Raw genomic sequence first — 22059 nt, forward strand, 5'->3', positions numbered from 1 at the left:
AAAAAATATTTAAATATACAATTGGTTATAATTTCCCCAGGAGGCGCAATTACTTCCTTCTGGGTAACTGTCTCTCTCATGCCTGCTGTATACAGTAGTTCTGGTGAGATAAACAATAAAGGAATAAACAATTTAATGAATGTATGAGGCTGTGTCTGACCAAGATGAGCTCCAGTCTGCAGTCACTCCTATTGGAAGTCTGCAGACCCTCAATCCGTATGACACACACACTTCCCGGCTAACTCGCCTCACATTGGCAGCTCTACTTACATAAGGGCATCCTCAGCTCTAACTTGCCTGCCAAAGCCTTTCCCCACTTCATCAGCTACTGTTCTAATGTATTTGCCAACCCACAGGCTTTACAAACAGCCAGAGATTGTAATTCAATTTCTTTCACAACGGAGAGTGTTTGAAAAAAGAATATGACCCTTTCCTACTCAGAATAATAATCTCAAACTAATCTGAAAATATGGATATAAAAGAACATTTCTGACTACTGAGTTCCTTCTCTGATCAAAAACTGAAAGACTGAAGGAAAATACAGCGACCTTTTTCCCCCCCGAGAGCATTTCCCTAGAAGAACATCCAAATGATGACAAATGGCTCTTTTCCAATGAGGGAACTGTGACATCCCGACAAACTCCTAATGAATCTATCCACCTTACCTCTTGAAACTCCTTCTCTTTTTCTTTGAGTTTCTGTTCCAGAGAACATCTGGCACTTTCTGCATTTTGTCGCTGGCAACTCAAATCTTCAGTCAATTTTTTCAGTTTTTGTTCCAATGCAGTACACTAACAACAAATAAAAATGTGCAATACAAAACTATTCAAGGAAAGAATATTTTGAACTTTAGAAAAATTAGTACCAAGTTTAACATTGTGCTTTGACATTTATATTTCATAAAAAGTTGGGCTTAAAACTATTAGCCATATACCGAAAGCACTATAATTATTTTAGGACACATAAAATTTACGTTTGGGAAATAGGAGCAAGGATGTAAAGCCTTTGACCATTTAATACTTCATCATTTACACTATGACCTACGAACCAGGAGGTCATGGTTCCATTCCTGGTCAGAGCACATGCCTGGGCTGTGGACTTGATCCCCAGTGTGGGGCATGCAGGAGGCAGCCCATCAATGATTCACTCTCATCATTCTATCCCTTTCCCTTCTTCTCTAAAATCAATAAAAATATATTTTTTTAAAATTAATACATTACCTTGGACCTTCAGACACCTCTGTCATTATCCTAACTGTTCTTGAATTTTTGAATCCCCAAGAAAAAGTATTATAGAAATTATTTATAATATGAATTCAACACTTATTACAAACCTACTATATGTCAAGCACTGTGCTAGATACTGGAGATACAGGAGTAAACAATTCAGATAAAAATCACTGCCCACGTGGTCCAAAATGTTGATGGTTGACAATCATGGGAAAACCCCCCACACTTGGCAGGCATTGTAGATGACTGAACCCTTGGCGCCCTCTGCTGGCCCTCCTTCAATCTGCAACTCATTCCATGATTAAAGGTTCTCAGAAGCAATCATTTTTTCTTACTAGAAACAGGTTAGAAAAGAGCTTTCAGGAGATATCTATATTTTCTGTAAAAATTTTTGAATGACATTCTCATGCACAGTCCATGTAAGCAGCTTACCACTAGATGTCATGAATGTTCCACAATATTCTAAAATAGTGCCCAGAGCTCAAGTCCATGAAAATATGCAGCACATGACCCTGGCACTCAGCGCTCTGGGCCTGTTTCATCTCTAAAATGTGGGTGCTCAACTCCGGGTTTGCTGCGGGCCCCAACACTTTGTTTCTACATGATTTCAACAGCTTTATATGCCACACGGTTCACAAATACTTGGAAAAGAAGCAAACTAGAAACAGCGTATGTTCACTAAAGAACATGGTATTGATCTTGATTATTTAGCTCCATTTTATTTAATAGGTAATTCTAAGGGAAGAGCATAAACAATGCATAATTTGATTTCAGCTACATATCTGACAAGGTCATATTGTCCTTAGGGGCAAGCCAGAGAGAGGAAGACTGAATTTTCAGTCAGGTGGATTGTAGCTCACAGGAAAATGGAATTCAGAAAGCATGGAACAAACAATTCTTAAGAACCCAGAGCGACGACTAATAGAAAGAAAGCCAGAACTGTGTCCTCAGTTTTCAATCATGACCTGGTAGAAGACACTATATCAGATGTATCGGATGGAATGAAGATTCAGTGATCTTATCACACGAAAATCAACAGCACATAATGTGAAAGGGTAAGTATAATTCTTATATATGGGAAGGCCTGAGCTGGCAGAAAAGCAACTGAAAATGAGCTTAATTGACAAAGAACTCTAGGCAACAAAGATTATTACAAATATTAATATAATTCACATGTGCCAAGTACTATGCTAAAGCCTTTATGAAAATTACTTCAATAATAACAACAACCCTATGGCACAGGCATTTTTAACACCGTTTTATTGATTAGACAACTGGGGCTCAGAAGTTAATTAAATAGCTCCAAAAGCAATACAATTGAGATGTGGCAAGGCCAGAACTCAAATCCAAGTCTTTCTAACTTAAAAAACCAACTCAGACTGCACAAGGAGAATACATATAAGGATCAAGGCAGGCTATGGTCCCATTGACCCTCCACTTTACCTTCATAGATGTAATCAATATTTATCAAGAATTTCTCTGTGCAAGGCCCTGCACTTGGAGAATATCTAAAAATGAACCTAGACTACCATTTCCAAGAAGACAGAATAGATGTAGACTTCCCTATTTTTCCCATCAAGAACAACTAAAAACCCTGTATAGTAAAACAGACATAAGAACGCTCTAAAAGGAGATTAGACTGATTGACTGGGGACCTTGGGACCCAAGGGAAAAAACATGTTGGTGCTGAGAGAAAATAACTTCAGTCAACCCAGAATCCTGTACCCTGAGGCTGTATTTTCCAGGAATGAGGAGGAAACCAAGACATCCTCAGAGAAAGGCAGAGTAAAACAACCCATAGCCAACAGACCAACGTTAAAAAAATGGTTTTAAAAAGTTGTCTAAACAAAAAGGAAATAGTGAAAGGAATCAGAAAAGAAGAGAAAGGAAAGCAAGCCTAAAAAATAGGCTTTCCTTCTCTTTAGTTTTCTAAGTTATTGGTGAAAGGAACCAGAAAAGAAGAGGAAGGAAAGCAACAATATATATATAAATGTATAAAATAGGCTTTCCTTCTCTTTAGTTTTCTAAGTTATTTGACAGTTTAAGGAAAAAAATATATATTTTTATTAATCCTCACCCAAGAATTTTTTTTTTTTTTTTTTTTTTTTTTTTGAGAGTGGACGGGAAGTAGGGAAGACAGAGAGAGAAACATCCCTGTGACCAGGCCAGGGATGGAGCCTACAAACAAGGTACCTAACCCGGAATCTAACTGGAGACCTTTCAGACTGAGTGCTGGCACTCTATCCACTGAGCCAAACCAGCTAGGGCTGAAGCAAAAATTATAACAGTGATGGTCAGATATGGTTCGAAATATATGTAGAGAAAACACTTAAAATTATATAAAAGTGGGGCGAGATAAAAGGATGAAAAGAGGAGCATGTCAAGAGTATTCCAAGAGGAGAGTATGCGAAGCAGAAAGACACTGAGCCCAGATAAAGATTACGTCTAGGAGACATCAAATAAGTCCCGTGGTTCTAGAAGATAATTCATTTTTCTCTACACTCGTCCCCATATACCACACTACCTGTGATTTCTATATTGAGGTTACATCACCCATTAGGATGAAGCTCCACAGGACAATGATTTTTGTCTAATTCCGTACTGCTCCATCCCCAAGTCTAGAACAATGGCTGACATAGGTAGGCAGTCTATAAATACCTGTCAAATGAGTCAGTGAATGAGTGAATAACAGAAGACTAGAGAGATAGGTTGGGGCCAAAGCAACCCCCCACACACACCACCACCAAAAAAACCCAAAAGCAACCCTCAAACAGACCTTAATTGGAGCTTTAGGAGTAAATGGATACTGGATCCCAAGAATAGATCAATTACATTCTATCATAATTCCTAAATGTCATTCAAAGCTCCATTACTTTAAGTCTCTTATATGGGCCGGGAACTGTGGCAGGTATTGTGCATACATAATCTTTATTCTTCACCCTCTGAGATGTGAGAGAGAAGTGACTGGCTCAAGTCCCTCAGCTGGGAAAACCAGCAGTCCAGAACTGAGCCCTGATATACCCAACTCTAAAGAACTTACTAGTTCAAGGGCATCGATACTGCCTGGAATTTATTAATAAGGTTCATTTTATCATTTATTTCATAATTTAAGTGTGAAGTACGCTTCCCAAATAATTGCATAAAAAGTGGAGATTTTTCAGTAACTCATGAACAGTCACATACCTTTGCGGAGGCTTGGTCATACTGTGCTGTTGTTCTCACCAGTTCATCCCTACTTTTATTCAAAACTTTCTCCTTTTCATTTAATTCCACCTTTGCTTTCTCCAGTTGGAGCTGTAGTTCTTGCCATTTATTCACTTGGCCTTTCATTTCTTTTTCTTGTCCTTGTAGACGCAGTTCCAACTCACCAATCTTGCCCCGTAGCTCTTAAATCACAAACAAAACCCATACTTCAATTAACATATACTTTTCACAAAAAACTTACAACTCAATTCAGAATTTATCATGTATGTCACTCTGCTCTGAAATCTTTGGTGAGACAAACATAAGTCAATTCACATTAAACACAGAAGCTACTTTCATTGGATTTAATTTCAGTGGTTAGTCTCTATTATTACTTATATTAAATAACTTATAGAAAGCAGGAGAAACAAATTTTCTTCTTATCAGAGAAACCTGGGGTAGAAAATCCTTTTCTAAAATTGTGAATATTACCTGATCAAGGCTACAAAAAGTGCATCACATATAACACCCTTACTTAAATTACCACCTGGTTTTACACACTGGCAGACTAATATGTGTTCTGTGCCCATTTCAATGCAAGGAAGTGATAAACAGTGAAAAATTCACCCTCCCATATCCCGGGGTAGCTTTACCTCCACTAAAGATCAAGACAGTGTGAGCCTCCTATACTGCCAAAAGTAACAATAATTTTTTCTCATTTTCCCCCCACATACACACACTATTGGTTCCAATGGCATTGGCAGTGTGACAGCTCTCACCAGTGAACACTGACGGTGATTTTCAATATATCATAGCCCTGGAAATTATCGTAGTCTGCAGAGAAGATTCCAAAGCACCACCTGGTACCCTTGGCTGTCAGCTGCAGCGTGGTGCAGCAGCCAAGGTTACAGGTTTGCTCCCATATGGACAAGCTGGCAGCACAGAGCAAAGCTGTTCTGCAGACACATGCCACACCTCTGGCCCAAACCGGCCAGAACACAGGCTGTTCCATGGGGCACAAAGGAGCCAGATGAGAAGCGTGGGGAGTGTCGACCAACCTACTCACCCGGCTTCTGGAAAGACAATCAAAGCCATTCGTCCTACTTCTGAAGGCTTCAGGGGCCCAGCTTTTTAGTACAAATCAAGATACACTCCAAAACTGTGATATCTTTTCTCATTATCGAAAAGACAGTATTTAACATCATCAGACTGGGATGCTCGCCACTGATGTGTCTAACAAAACACATCAGCACTTTCTAAGACCAAAAATGCCTGGAATCACCTCTAAAATTATCTCAGGAAAATGTAAACTTAGTTTACCTTGATTCTGGGCTTTTAATTGATCCAAAAGATGAGAATTGCTAGAATTATCACAGAAGCTGCTGTTAGCATCTCTTTTCCCTGCTTGCAAGGTTGATCTACTCGGAGTCACCTCTTGTTCCCCAGAGAAGTGAGATGCAGAGAAATCTCTCCTACTCGGAGTTTGTAGAGCATTAGAAGAAAGACGACTTGGGGTCTTTTCTTGTTGCCATGAGAACACAGACGACGAGGCCTGGTGTCGGGCAATGTCCCGGTGATTCATGGTGTTTTGTGGAATAGCCTGGCTCGCTTTCTGTTAAGATAGAAACTCTTTAGAGCCCTTTAGAAATCAATACTCAAGACTACTTATTTTCAAATAGAACATAAAGTCATGCCAAGAGGTTAGCATCTCCACTGGGTACCAAGAAAGAATATTCATCAAGTCAAGGGAACCGTTAAGCTCCAATACCCAGTGAGATTTTCTAAAGGTCAGACCAGCACTGAAGGGTTAAGCCAGTGCTACTGAGGCCCATTCTATTTCACACGAGCTCAGTTTTCGTATTTAGCTTACATCCCTCAAATACTCCATTAAACACGTGAGTATTCACTGCAATTTTGAATTCTGAAATTTGGTTTTTTTCCCGTCCTTGATCATACCTGCTCTCCCTACCCCCTCAGTAGCTTTACACAAAGAGAATGAAAATTAACCTAAAAAAACTTTCAAGAATCTCATTTTCCACCATACCACTCCCCCGAAAATGTCCAAAAGGTATTTTATGTTATACAATAGGCATCTATGGATTTTCCTAATGCTTTGGATTTTTTTGTTCTTCTTTCAGCCCCCACTCTGACAATTAAAGACATGGCTGTAGACGCTACATTTCATTTTTTATAGCAAGTGCTTTTCTTGTCACAGGGAGAGGTTTAATGTTTATGGAGACTCCCCTCCACAGAATAGCTGGGAATCAGGGGCAGAATTGATAACAATGACTGAACTAGATAACGAAGCATATGATATTTCTAGGATAAACCATAGGATTAATAATAATTATTCATCTTCATAAGCAATGCTGTTGTCACAAATGAAAATTCTGGTGACTCCAAAACAAGGGTTAGAGGCACAAAAAGAATTAAAGTTGTTAAATCTCTATTAAGAACTTTCGATCCTCAATATTTAAGGTATCTACTTATAAATTTGTCATTCAACTATCTGCAAAATTGTGGTATCTTATCCAGTTCTTATGTTTAGCAGAATTACAATACACTATTAAGTGCCAAAATGTACTTTTTAAAATGAAGTTTAAAACCCTTGCCAGCAACTTACTTAAAAAAATGGGGGAGATATTGAAAACATTCTCCTCTGAAATAAACATTTCATAAATAAGGATCCTCAATCCCAGGACCCTGGCAGTAATTCACGACAGTCCTTCAGAGGAACCGAATATGAAGCCATTTCCTCCAGGTGACAACGCAGTGTCGGAAGAACTAGTCCTACCCTCTCCAAACATGACTCTTATCATTAGACCTTAATAGGGAAATAAACATATTGCTAGTTTCTATGGCATTTGGTGAACATTTAACATTTAGAGATAATGCAATTTCCACTCTATTTTATTCACTCTTTACCTATTTTTAAATTAAGAACTATCATAACTAGTGAGCCAGGAACTTTATTTTTCTTGGTGTAAGAAAAATGTACCAGCTCTACGCGAAGCAGATTTTTCTAACCTTGTTCTAGCCTGTATCAAAGTGCTTTCTTGACTGCATACTCTGTTATAAGGCCCATACTTGACTTACTTTTGCCTGCCAGGCTTTCACTTCTGCCTCTAATCTTTTTCGTTCTTCAACTTCTTTATTATATTTTTCTTTTAGATCTTCATATTTGGAACCTAAACACAAACAAGGAGATAACAGTTTTATTTTGATCATTGATTCCGTGAAGGAATTCTCAGATCAATAATGAATGTAATAGATAGCTGAGAAATGACTACCTTAGTACACTAGAAAGAACATTTCAGTTCTGGCAACAGATACTGATCAAATTACTCAAGTATCAAAATCCATGGAAACACAGGTGCTTTGAATATTCTGGAACTGAATTACTTTTGAAACACACCATAGAAGGATAAAGTGAAAAGTGTAAGCCAGTCAACAAGTCTGCTACCTGAGTGTGTTTCTGCAGAAATTTAGAAGCTAGCAATAGTGGACATTGAGGTCATTACGTTCCCTGAAAATGGGAGCTTCCTTTAAAGCTTCCCTATAATTAGTGCTAACAACTTGGTGGAATTCCTATGTTAGCAAAAAAAAAATTTTAAGCCCTGGCCAGTGTGGCTCAGTTGGGTTGGAGCATTGTCTTGCACACCGAAAGGTGGCAGGTTCGATTCCCTTTCAGGGCACCTACCTGGGTTGTGGGTTTGATCCCTGGTCAGGACATACGGGAGGCAACCGATTGATGTTTCTCTCTCTCACATCAATGTTTCTCTCTCTCAAATAAATAAAAGGCATATCCTCGGGTGAAGAAAAAGAAACGTTTAAGTAAAAAGCATAAAGACTTATTAACCTAATGTCTCAATATAGTTCAACAGATAAACAAATGTATGTTATAGCAAGTAGTTGCATTTTTTTTTAATGCCCAGATAAAAGTTTAATTCAAAGTTGAATTAATTCATTTCTTTGACAGAATTGAAATCTCAATAAAAGAACTATTTATAGGAAGGGAAAAAATCCTTACCACTATAATACTGGCTTGGCGTTAGTGGAGTTGTGAATATTTTTTGTGGTGTATTGCATGGATTCAGAGAGACATCTGCAGACTGTGCAGCTTGCTGGCTTCTTTCAAGTTCAGATTTACACCTGTTAGAAAAGGACCCAAGAGGGATGCCAAATCAGAGCGAAAGCTACAGAATGCCAACACCATACATTCCCAGCGAGCAATAACCTGACAAAACCCACCCTAAGAATTCTAACCTCTTCATTTACCCAACAGACATTTAATTAAACTGGCTTATGTGACAGACACACAAACTCAGTCTAGTCAGGGAAACAGAAATACAAACCAATAAATACAATGTCATAAAGGCTATACAGAAGATCTGTAATACCCACTATATAGTACAAGCAAGAACTGGGAGGCTGGGGATATATTCCAAGTAAATTTTACATTTGAAGTCACAGGGATATAAAGAACCCAGAACTTCAGAAACATAGAAAACTGGTATCCCTGAAGCTTGGGCTGAAATCACAAAACTGGATGGCATATGTTATCCAGACATGACAAAAGCATAGATGTGATATATGGACCATGTGCTTTATGGTATTTTTAAGACAGATATAAAAATCAAGTTAACATAATGCATAAATAGATGACTGAAAACAGTTACAAAGAAATGGGGAAAGTAAGCCATATATTGTATATATGTACAAAGTCTCCCGACCACTTCAGTTCTGAGCAACTTTCAGAATCAAACAACCTATGTTAAAAGAGGATTCAATTCTCGCACGTCTCTAATGTCTCTGATTTTCGCTTAACACAGAAATATAATGAACATCCTATGAGGATGGCTAGCAATGCGCACCATTCTTTTTGGCATGGGCGCATTCCTCTAAGCAGAGGGTGAAGGCAGTGCCTTGGTGCCCTAGCTCCCCCAGCCCCAACTTCAACCTGGGAAGAAGCAATGTAAGAGCTGGAAATGACTGCTCAGCAAATCAGATCTCAGATTCGAACTCTCAGGAGGTAGAACAGCGCTGTTCAATAGAAATGTTCCATTCACATAAAAAAAAGTAACGAGAAATAAGTGGATTTCATCTCAATATTTAACTCGATGTTTTCTAGACTGTCACTTCAACTTGTAATCAATAAATTATTAATAAGGTATTTTTTTACTAAATCTTCAGAACCTGGAGCACATCTCAGTTTTTAATAGCCACATTTCAAGAGCTCAACAGCCACATGTAGCAATGGCTACCATATTGGACAGTGGAGGTGTATCTACAGACTACCTAACGTGTCAAAGGCTGGTAATTCCAGAGGTGAATTTTGAAAAACCTTGAAAAATCGGTGTTTCTTTTCCCTCTCAAATTCACATCTTACCCCCTTTTCCCTATCCTTTCATTAAAAACAGAAAGTTTATTTTAAATATTAAATAAAAGTATACCCTATTATTTTTATAAACCTTTGTTTCTCCATTTTCTTAGGGAGAAAACACAAACCATCATCACCACCAAAAAAAGCACTCAATGAGGATGTTTCCTGTTAAGTTTAACTGCACAAGATTGCCAATAGTCAACAGTTTTCTATCAACATTTCAAATGGTTCAACCTAACATGTTCGAGATGTTCCTGAAACATCGGTGGATATTGATGGAGAAAAATTAAGTTCCTGCCCTACACTTGAAGGTTACCAGTGAGAATTTAAACACTATACTCAATAGTTCTTGTAGTCTAGTTTTTATACTCTTAACAGTTTCTAGACTATAGAAAACTATACTCTTAATAGTTGTTATAGTCTAGCCAGCATGGCTCAGTGGTTGAGCATCGACCTATGAACCAGGAGGTCAAGGTTCAATTCCCAGTCAGTGTACTGTTTGGTTGCACACTAGGCTTGATCCCCAATAGGGTGTGTGCAGAAGACGGCCGATCAATGATTCTCATCATTGATGTTTCTCCCTCCCTCTTTGAAATCAATAAAAAAAAAAATATTTTTAAATGAAATGAGCAACCATTTAATGAATCTATATAGTACTGAGCTATGCAATGATAGGCCTGAAGTATATAAGAATCAATTTTCCTGAGATCATGGTTTATTTCCACTGGGAAAAATAACTGCACCCCTAAAGGAAAAGAGAAACGCATCTGATGAATACACACAGACACCTATATAAATACCATTTAAAAAATTACCTTTTAAGTTCCTGTTCCAGTTTCTCTATTTGTTTCTTGCTTGAACTCAGCTGTCCCTCTTGGAAATTCATTTGTGACTCCTTGACTTGAAGTTCGTGAGAAATCTTCTGCTTAGCCTTCTCCAGGTTTTCACAGATTTCCATCAAGCTTTGATTCTCCCTTTTCAGGTTTGTGCCCTCTGTTTTTTCATTCTCAACCTAACGGGGATTATTTAAAAGGAAAGAGGTCTCTTACTTTGTGAACTTGCCAGGTATGATTTGTAAATCTGAGCTTAATTCTGACGACTAATTTTCTGAGACAGGGTTGTAATAATCCAGTGGCAATGCTTGATGAATGCAGATATTTAAATGACCTCCCTTTAAGCCTCTAGAAAGAAAAGTCCTACAAAGTCATGCGTTACATTACCTTTGGTCAGGGCTACACGTTCCCTTCCTAGAAAAGCTTTAGTATGCTTTCAAGAATTAAAACAAAAAAATAAGCCCTAAACATCTTCCTTGGCAACCTAGAAAGAAAAGTCCTACAAAGTCATGCATTACATTACCTTTGGTCAGGGCTACACGTCCCCTTCCTAGAAAAGCTTCAGTATGCTTTCAAGAATTAAAACAAACAAAAAAATAAGCCCTAAACATCTTCCTTGGCAACTCATTTTCAAATCTGACTGCTAAAATCCGTTATTGCAAGAAACTGGAAAATTATCCCACGGGCAAAAACATTTTAGAAGCAGTAACTGTATCACCACTTTGCTGGTTAGTGAAGAGATAAGAAGGACTGTTTAAGTTTTCATGTACTAGCCCTGAAGAGACAGGTCTGGGAATATCACGTTGAAAAGCCCACTTTCACAAAGTGGTTGCAATTTGGACCACAAAGTGTTCTATCCTGTCCCCCCTAAATATAAGCAGGTAAGCAGAAACGAGGACAGAGGATGGAGAAAAACGAGGTAATTGAAATTAAAATGACTCTAAAAAGGAGAGGGGTCATTACCACCTAAAGATATAGCAAAACCATTTTGCTCAAAATCGAACAGGCCAAGATGAAACAATGCACCCACAGGACCAGTGCACAGCTGTAAACACCAGCGTTTCAGGGGTACCTTCTGCTTTTGTTTCTGCAACGCAGCCTCCAGAGTTTCCAGCTGAAACTGCCTTTGCTGCCTCTCTTTCTTCAGCTTGTCCAGCTGCCCTTCCAGCTCTTGGATTTTCTGAAGAGCTCTTGTGGGCAGGCCTTCTTTCCATTCTTCCAATGCCCAGCTCATTTTGACTCCTTTCTTTGTTATTCAAACATCTGTAAGTAAACTGAAGAGAAGAACCGGGCTGTTGGTCTAAGTATAGAGAGGAAAAGGACACTTCAAGTCTCAGAGATGAATGAGTCTACAGAACCACTTCTAAGAATCAATTCTGAAAACTTCTCACTGCAGAAGATGACAAAGCATAACATCTGTCTTTCCCGTCCTCTGAACGGTGATTACCAATAAACCTGATTATTGGTAATATGCTTGTTTGGCATCCCCTTGCTTTCTGTTTTTATTTCTCCTTTTTGGCTTCTTAGTGATTACCAATAAACCTGATTGTGAAGTACGTAATATGCTTGTTTGGCATCGCCTTGCTTTCTGTTTTTATTTCTCCTTTTTGGCTTCTTAGATTGCTACCTGCTTCCTACTGCTGTTTGTTTCCATTATATAAAATATGAATATTTTGCCATAATGTTTTGGGTGAAGTGGGTCCTATAAGGAAATAAAATACACAAGTTATTTTGTAAATGCTCTCCCCTTCCCCCTCTTCATGCCCTCAATTCCCACTGCCTCTTTGTCCCTCTTCCCCTGGGAGATCCACAATCTGGTCATAGTTTCTCATGACACAGGTACCCCCCTCACCTTCCCAGTTCTCCTTTGTTGAATTAATGCATGACTGGCAAAGCTATTACTACATATTAGTACTAGAACTAATATGCAGTCAAGTCATGCTGCAGACAGACCTTGACCAGGAAACAGTGACCTTGGGCATGTCATTTAGCTCGCTCTGTGCCGTGGTTTTCTCCTTTGCATAAAAGGGATAATAATGATGGCAACTTCCTACAGCCTTAGAACACTTTCACATTTCTGTATTTCAGCTTATGGTACCAAAAGGGAAGTGGCCTACCTCCTTCTCAGCCAAATCTTAGGACATTTAAATCAGCTGGGAAAAAAGCATGGTAACTGTATTTATTAGTCTTTAGTACTTAAGTGAAATAAAAAAAATTCATTTTCCAGTTATTTTGGCAACAGGGTGAGGATTTTTTTTACTAAATGAAGCCCAAAACCATGTTAGTGTTTTATTTCAATTGACTGTGTCAATGAAATTTTTTTATCAGAATAACTAATAAATAGTTGATGAAAGTAGTAAAAATGATTTAAAAAAAAGATTATTAAGAGAGAGAAGCAAAGATCTGGGAAAACAATTTAGATATCACACTTTGGAAAGCGGTGTTTTCTCTGCTTGTTTATTAATTCTTTTGCTTCCAGATGTCAGTTCTTTGAACGCAGCATCTTAAACTCCCCTCCCATTTGCCCAAACAACTCCTGAAGGGAGTCTCAAGCCTCTCCACCAACAAAGGACAATTTACACTGTCCCAATAGGCTTGCCCATTCAGGGATGGGGGTACGGATCCCAGAGGCATACGCTGCGACTGACCTCAACAATTCTGGGCAGTGAAATCATACCACCAAGACGCCACAGACATCGCAATATAAAAGGAGCAATTTAAAAGGATGACAGAGATGAGGTTATGAAATAAGCGAGGAAGGCTGGCAAGTCTGATGCTTTTCCAATTCAAAAATCTAAGATACAGCTATAAAGGGGTTAAAGCAACTACCAGACCCAGGCTAATTGTGATTAGAGCAGACTTCTTCTGATTAAGGCATCAAGAATCTGTATGGAGCCACAGGGGGGGGAAAAACCCAAAAAATATGTAAACCTCAAAAATAAAATGTAGAGGGCAAAGGATGGGGAACGGGGCGGGGCTTGGTGTAGAAAAGCCCTGCAAGTCAAGGTTCCTGCAAAGAGGATTTACAGGACTATCGTCCTTGCCAGAAAATGCTCCATCTCAGATATTTGCAGGACACCCTTCATGCCTGAGTCACCCAACCCCGAAAAGTGCCCGAGGAAGCTGACTTGTGACTCATCAGAACCCAGCACTGCAGCCCGGTTGGTACGCTTTTCCTTTATCAGAATCCCCCGTTTCCCCCCAAGAAACCCCAGTTCCCGCCTCCAGGGCCACTGCTGAGCCCGAGAATGCAAACACCTGCTCCTCCAGACCACGCTCACGGCCGGGACTCACTCCGTCTCTTTCTGGGTCCTCTAACAGAGCCTAGCCCAGAGCGCAAATGCGTCCCCATAAAGGGAAGGCAACGGGGACGTGCTCTCGCGACTCACCAGCAGCGCACCGCCTGCCGCAGCTCAGGCCAAAACCCACGCTTGCATCTCTCCAGGCCACCAAGGACCCACGTCCGCCTATCAGATGGGAGCCCCTGGCTCCTGTTACAGGAAATGCACGCTCACCTCCAATTCCTTCACCCAACAGACTTGGAAATTGAGCCCCCGAAGTGCGAGCTCAGGACCGAGCGGGATCTCGGGACCCTCGTGCGAGCACAGCTTTCCCGGGACCCGATTCTCCAAGCGGGTCAGGCGGGAGGGGGCGGTCCGCTGCCCCTCCGGGGCCGGGAGCGCAGTCCCACAGACATCCCCCTCCCCGTCCCCCACCCCCGCCGCGGGGCCGGGACCCACGCAGGACGCTCACCTTACCGGCCGGGAAGGAGACACATCCCCTCGCAGAGTCGGTGCCGGCGCACCAGACCCCGATTCAAACTGCCCGCGGCCGCCACCCGTTCACGATTCGCCCACTTCCGGTCGCGACCAAACTCGCTTCCAAAGCTATTGGTCGCTGTAAGCAGCAGTGGACCAATCCGCTTCCACGCCCTAGGACCGCCGCCTTTGATTGGTCATTTCGGATGGATTTAAAAATCAAGACACCCCCCACGTGAGGTACCGGCGCCGGAGTTCCAGTGCTTTTTTGTTATTGTTGGAAAGTGGGGGCGAGGGGGGCGGGAGCCGGAGCCCAAGTGCTTTTGCTGGAGGAAGTTTTGAACCGCTTTTTCCGCAGACGCCTGGGGACCCGGCCGCTGATTAGGCGGGTGTGGTCTATCACCTGCTGCCAGCGGGAGAGTGCTCTCTGGTGAAAACATTTAATACTGCACCTGCTTTTCTACTTGTTTATTAAATATAATAATGTACGGCATCGATACTTGGTGCTGTGCTTGCCATGCATTCTTCATCCAGTGTCATTCTTAATCATTCTTTTAGGTAAGTCTTCTCATTTTATTTGAAAGTTAAGCGAGGCACATAAAAGCTATGTGATTTGACATTGAACCCAGGACCTCTTAACTACTGTCCTTTATTGATCATGGATCATATTCTTTTTTGTTTTAACCCCGCCCCCTCTGCTCTTCTTAGCTACCCCTCTCCTCCCCCGCATTGATTATATTCTAAAGAGGGATTCCACAGGAGGGCATTGAAGCCAGAAGAATTTCCAAAAAGGTGTAATCTCTCCTTTTTATGAAGCCCACTGTTTTGCGTGTGTTTATGTACTTGTTTCATTTCCTAAATCAACTAAAAAAGAAGCTCCTGAAGGCAGGGGCAAAACAATGAATTGTCTTTTTAAAAAATATATATATTTTATTGATTTCAGAGAGGAAGGGAGAGGGAGAGAAACATCAGTGGTAAGAGAGAATAATTGATCAGCTGCTTCCTGCACGCCCCCTACTGGGGATGAGTCCCCAACCCCAGCATGCATGTGCCCTTGACCGGAATTGAACCCAGGACCCTTCAGTCCGCAGGCCAACACTGTTCACTAAGCCAAACCAGCTAGGGTAAATAGTTAAATTAATATATCTCTGCTGGTGTTATGCTCCTCAATAGAGTCTAATTTTGTGTAAGCTTCTCTCTACCTTTCCTTAGACGGTTAGCACAACCTATATTGCCCCTGTCCTTTCACTGAAATTCTGCTTCTTCAGAACCCAATTCAAATGTCATTTTCTTCATAAAACATTCCTATTCTCACTCACCCTGTTAGAAATAATTACTTCCTAGAAATATAATGCTTACACATTATATTTATTTATATGTCTGGTTCCCCACCAGACTGAAAAATTTCTGTAGAGTAAAATCTGTTTCAGTTCATCCTTGTGTCTCTTGTAATTCCCTATACTTCGCACATACAGTCTAGCTCTAGTATCTGGTCATTCTGGGATTCTAACCAAATTTTGACTCCAACACCAATTACAAACCCGTTGCTTCCCAGGTTATTATTCAACTACTAGTGACCCAGTGCACGGATTCATGCACATTGAAAGAAAATTAATTAGAATTTGGCCGGCGGGACTGGGCTAGATGGGTCTGACATGCACTGGAGCCAACCTCCTGCGGTTCCTCCCCTGCGTCTGCAGAGTGAGCAGGGTCCCTCCAGTAGGTGGGGTCCCTCGACCTGGCCTGTGGGGATTGGGCCGAAACTGGCTCTCTGACATCCCACGAGAGGTCCCGGAATGTGAGAAGGCACACTGCAAAGTTGCTGTTGTACAGGGTGTGGAACACAAATGCAAGTGTGCAGTAAACCAGATTTGGGCCGACAGTGCCCCAGCAACAACATAACCCATGGCTGAAGGTGAAATTGCATGGCCCTGTGAGGAATTGGGCTCCCTCCTCTCTGGTTTCAGGGTGCATCACCCGAGAACTGCCGCTGCCAAGTCACTGCAGCTCTGCAGTTCCTGCATTGAGTGTCTGCCCCCTGGTGGTCAGTGCACATCATAGCAACCGGTCAGATGGGCAGAGGGACACTTAGCATATTAGCCTTTTATATATAGAGATTTGTTAGCTGCCTAAAGAAAACAGAAATAGCCTCACCGGTTTGGCTCAGTGGATGGAGTGTTGGCCTGCGGACTGAAGGGTCCCGGGTTCGATTCCAGTCAAGGGCATGTACCTTGGTTGCGGGCACATCCCCAGTGGGGAGTGTGCAGGAGGCAGCTGATCGATGTTTCTCTCTCATCGATGTTTCTGACTCTCTATTCCTCTCCCTTCCTCTCTGTAAAAAAAAAAATCAATAAAATATATTTTTTTTAAAAAACAGAAATAGAAAGAAATGTAATAGAGAGTTTTGAATGAGAAATTTACACTTGCTATTAGATGTCTACTTAGTGGCCACTCTATAGCCAAGCCTTGTGCTATGCTCTTCTGTAATAAATAGTGAAGAAATACATTCATTTCTTGAACAGTCATGTGATGGAAACTATTCTAGCAACTTCTGTGATATTTCTACACTTCCATTTTTTTTTAAAGTAGCAAAAGTTTATTTAGAAATTCACAGAAGTAGCAGTGAGCCAGCTGGGCTGCATAGACTCAGGAAATAAGTTACAGAGGCAAAAGAAGGGCCCTTGGAGCTTAGGAGAGAGAGAAACAGAGAGACAGAGGGAGACCCAGCAAAGGTACTCACCTGCCTTGAGGAAAGACGAGGGGGAAAACTGTGGGCGTGCTTCAGAGAGGGTGCCCCTGGGAAAAGAAGTGGGTGGGACAAGGTGACAGCATGCTAAAGAGAGAGAGAAAGCCTGGCTGGCATGGCTCAGTGGTTGAGCGTAGACCTATGAACCAGGAAGTTGTGGTTCAATTCCAGGTCAGGCCACATGCCCGGGTTTCGGGCTTGATTCACAGTAGGGGACATGCAGGAGGCAGCTGATCAATGATTCTCTCTCATCACTGATGTTTCTATCTCTCTCTTCCTCTCCCTTCCTCTCTGAAATCAATAAAAATCTATTTTAAAAAAAATACAAAGGCAAGTGGAGTAGGTTAAGGTGTGTTCTTCAGCAAGTACTTTGATGGCATCCCCTTGGCCCACCTTGATTGCAGCCACAGCTGTGGTAGGTAGGTAGTTCTGTGTGGGCTCAGACTGTTTCCTCCTCAAGTGCAAGCCATGGATCACTCCAGTTCTCTGCTCTAGAACTTTCTCTGAAACTGAGGGAGCCTGCTGAGCCAGTATACAAGAACAGCCAGGAATTTTGAGGGCTGTTAGAGCTTCCAGGGGCAATCCTCAATGAGTGGGGTCAGGAACTAGTGGATAAATAAAGGCCTTGTGTTGCACCTTTCACGTGGGCTGTTCTGAGAGATCCCGGAAGAATCAAACCCCTGGCACCTGCCGCAACAGTTGTGAAACGGCACCCTTCGGCTGGCTTTTCCTCCTTCCCTGTCACTCTCCCTTCTCCTCACTTTGCTTCCTGGAATCATCACCCAACTTAACTTCCGTCTAAGTCCTTATCTCAGTCTCTGCTTTGGAGAGAGCCCAAACTATACATATGATTTATTATTTTCAGCGAGTGAAAAATCCATCTTGGTCTCCCAAGTGTATGAGAAGCTTCTGTTATGTAGATGGAACCTCACCTACCTCACCTGTGATATTCGAAGGGTAATTATAATAGAGCTGCCTGGTAGCAGGTGGATTTAGACCAGGGTTTTCTGGTAGATAAGGGTTATGCTTGCTTTGTGCATATCTGGACTTCTTTTGACTAAAGTACTGGTGAACTTAACACATTCTTTGGGACAAGAATTTCAAAGCTGGATGTTAAGGAATTTTTGAGAAGGAAAGAAAAGCTTAGGGTGGTAAATATTATATATTCAACATATTCGTATGATTTAAATAAAGTTGATTACAAAAAAAATATTCAACATTTTTTTGTTTTTTTTTAATTTATTTTAGAGAGGGAGGGAGAGAGAGATCGAGAAAGAGACATCGTTGCACGTACCCTGACCAGGGATCAAACTGGAATCTGGATATGTGCCCTGATCAGGAATCGAACCGGAAACCCTTTGGTGCACTGGATGACACTCAACCAAGTGAGCCAAGGCTATATGTTTTAAGCAAATTGATTACAAACCATATGGACACTACTCAGTGACATGAACTAAAGCACAAGAAAAAGGATCTTGAACTTTTAAAAAGCTTTTTCTATTCCAACCACTAGGTGATTCCCTATGCCTTGAAAAATCTTTAAAAGTAACTGCTGCCCCACCCCCTGACTCACTGCATTCTCTTTTCTATCTCCCTCTGTCTCTCTCTTCCTTCAATGTATCTAATGTTCTTGTTTACTTTGTTTACCATATGGACACTACTCAGTGACATGAACTAAAGCACAAGAAAAAGGATCTTGAACGAACTTTTAACTTTTTCTATTCCAACCACTAGGTGATTCCCTATGCCTTGAAAAATCTTTAAAAGTAACTGTTGCCCCACCCCCTGACTCACTGCATTCTCTTTTCTATCTCCCTGTCTCTCTCTTCCTTCTATGTATCTAATGTTCTTGTTTACTTTGTTTGTTTAGAGTAGAGGAAAACCACAGAAAAAATAATGGCCCATAATCCTTCTGCTTATATAATCTTTCTTATTAACAAAGTAATAACACATGCACATAATAAGAAATTCCAAACATTCAAGAAAGATATAAAAGATATAAAAGATGAACTTGGGAAAGAAGAACAAACATTGGATTCCCTCTAGACTGAAATCCTCATTTTGTAGCTGAGGTCAATGAGATTGAGCTGTTTTCAAAAATTCACAGGCCAAAAAAAAAAAGCAAGTAAAGAAAACAGCTTAAACAGATAAACCCTCATCATTCTGCAATCAATTACCTTATAAAAATTCAAAACACATTCTAATGAGTCTTGAAACAGTAATTTTATGAATAAAGTGGCATTATTTGTATAATTTTAAATTTTCAGTAGCATTTCTTAGGGAAAAAGTGCTTACGTTGTGATTATTTCTTCCAAAGTGTTAAAATCAATGTTTATTATATTTTATATTCCTTTGTTGGAAACCTGATGCCCAAAGAAAGAAAGTGGCTGGTACAGGCCCAAGGTTCCAAAACGACAATATACATATAGTCAAAAGTCAATCTGTCAACTTGCTAGACAAGTTTGTTCAAGGGGATGACAGTTCAATTGGTCTCCAGCTCATTTTCAATAATAGCTTTGATCAGGTGTTAGGTTCACCATGAAATAAAGTGCATGATTCTCCCAACATCTATGATCAGGTGTTTGACACCTTGGAATGAAAGGTGAAGAAATTCCCTTAAAACAGGAATAAAATTTTAGTATCCCTAAGAATATCATGAAAAGCTTTTCTAAAATGCAAAATTTTAGGCTATACCCAGTTCTGATTTAAAGGTTTGGGGTATAGCCCTGGCTGGTGTGACTCAGTATTGAGCGTCCTCCCTTGCACCAAAAGGTTGCTGGCTCAATCCCTGGTAGGGAGTATGCAGGAGGCAGCCAATTGATGTTTCTCTCTCTCTCTCCTGCTCCCTCTCTCTCTCTAAAATCTATAAAACCGTTAACACTAAAAGAAAAAAGGTTTGGGGTGGAGTACAGAAATCCATTTCTAGGTTCGTCTTTTGCCTCTCGAAGTTGTTTCCTGAGCCCGTTTATTCTATGACTCACTTTTTCTACCTCTGTGACTTTCTAAATAAACTTTTGCTTGTTAAAAAAAAATAATTTGTGAAACATTCCTGTGGTCAATAGATAAGGTGAATATACTTCCTGGTTTATTTATATTGTCCTGGTATCTGTCTGTTTTAATGTGTCCCAGAGTTGTTGTTACTGCTTTTACCAGAATATTATTATTAACTAGAGGCCCGGTGCACGAAATTCATGCACTTGGGGGTCCCTCAGCCCGGCCTGTGCCCTCTCGCAGTCCAGGAGCCCTCTGGAGATGTCCAACTGACGGCGGGGGGGGGACCTAAGCTGTAAGGTCAGACATCCTTAGCGCTGCTGCGGAGGCAGGAGAGGCTCCCGCCACCACTGCTGCACTCGCCAGCCGTCAGCCTGGCTTCTGGCTGAGCTGCACTCCCCCTTGTGGGAGCGCACTGACCACCCGGGGCAGCTCCTGCATTGAGCATCTGCCTTCGGGTGGTCAGTGCACATCATACTGACCGGTTGTTCTGCCGTTTGGTCAATTTGCATAATACCCTTTTATTATATAGGATAGGTGTATCAAAAATAATGCTGGATTGGTTTGGTAGCTCACTTTGTACTTCCACTTTCTACCATGGTGTTCTCTGGTAGTATGTGAGATAGCCTAAGCAAAGACATGTAACAAGTGGTTAAATCCAAACTATTAGTGATAACCTCTCCCACTTTTTCAAAACCCTTCTTGACACAGGAAACTAACTCCTCCACTTTAAGGATAGCACACAGGCCTAGCCAGAGTGGCTCAACTGGTTGAGGTTTGTCCTGTGACCAAAAGGTTGCCGGTTGGATTCCTGGTCAGGGTACATACCCTGGTTTCAGGTTTGGGCATGCACAGAATGCAGCCGATTGATGTTTCTCTCTCACATCAATGTTCTTCTCTCTGTCTCTCCCTCTCCCTTCCACTCTATCTAAAAATCAATGGAAAAATATCCTCTGGTGAGGATTAAAAAAAAAAGAGAGAGAGAGAGAATGCCTGCCATAGAGCTTATATAGAGTAGCATGAACAATCCTGATAAAATGATTTTGTTATATACTAAATAGTATAAATCTACAACTGCTCTATTTATTTACTTTATTGTTCATTACTATTTCATCTTTTTTAAGATTTTTTAATGAACCCTCTCAGCAGCAATGAGCTCAAGAACCAAAACAAAAATGCATATTTAGTGAAAAATTAAGTACACAATTTTAATTTCTCAGTAAAGTTGATGATGAGTACATAACATAAATAAAATGTTTGCCAACATTTACCATTTACCATGGGCCCTGTAGTAATGAAAACTATAAGTAATAAATATACTATAGAGGCCCCAGAATTTACTTTAAACCTTAGACATTATTTTAAGGTTTTCATAAACAAGCATGAAATATGAAGCAATAGCTGTTAATGTGTTTCGTTTAATTAACAGAAGAACTCTGCAGACAGCTAAATGACTCCATTCTTATGTGTCAACAGATGCTTCTAGTTAAAATTAATTCCAATCATTGTTCAATTTTTTCCATAAAATTCATAGAATCAAAGTAAAAAAATTCATCTGACTTTATTATGAATGCTATCATAAATTCAGTTAAAAATGTTAACAATGAAGCCCTAACTGGTTTGGCTCAGTGGGTAGAGCATCGGCCTGTGGACTCAAGGGTCCTGGGTTCGATTCCCGGTCAAGGGCATGTACCTTGGTTGCGGGCACAGCCCCAGTAGGGAGTGTGCAGGAGGCAGCTGATCGATGTTTCTCTCTCATCGATGTTTCTAACTCTCTATCCCTCTCCCTTCCTCTCTGTAAGAAAATCAATAAAATATATATTTTAAAAAAATGTTAACAATGAAGATAAAAAATTTTTATTGTGAAGATCATAGAAATACAAATTCTTCATACATTCTCTTGTCAATGAATTTCTTGCTAAATAAAGAATCTATA

General features: G+C 40.6%; 1 protein-coding gene across 2 annotated transcripts in view; it reads right to left on the reverse strand.

Annotated features, from left to right (window-relative positions):
• Positions 1-14432, reverse strand: part of CENPF (centromere protein F, 350/400kDa) — a 49740-nt gene extending 35308 nt beyond the window's left edge. The window contains exons 1-8 of one of the 2 annotated variants that reach the window (XM_005865149.2): positions 14382-14432; positions 11701-11902; positions 10611-10807; positions 8443-8564; positions 7509-7600; positions 5733-6024; positions 4413-4615; positions 666-791 (exon numbers count right to left, since the gene is read on the reverse strand). In XM_005865149.2, the coding sequence (XP_005865211.1) occupies positions 666-791; positions 4413-4615; positions 5733-6024; positions 7509-7600; positions 8443-8564; positions 10611-10807; positions 11701-11862 (1194 nt within the window). In that variant the 5' untranslated portion in view covers positions 11863-11902; positions 14382-14432. Of the gene's footprint in view, positions 1-665; positions 792-4412; positions 4616-5732; positions 6025-7504; positions 7601-8442; positions 8565-10610; positions 10808-11700; positions 11903-14381 lie in introns of those variants that run through there. The other variant, XM_014538759.1, reaches the window with a different exon arrangement.
• Between the last annotated feature and the right edge of the window lie 7627 nt (positions 14433-22059).

The sequence above is a fragment of the Myotis brandtii genome, unplaced genomic scaffold (genome assembly GCF_000412655.1).
Source record: "Myotis brandtii unplaced genomic scaffold, ASM41265v1 scaffold197, whole genome shotgun sequence".
NCBI classification, from domain to species: Eukaryota; Metazoa; Chordata; class Mammalia; order Chiroptera; family Vespertilionidae; genus Myotis; species Myotis brandtii.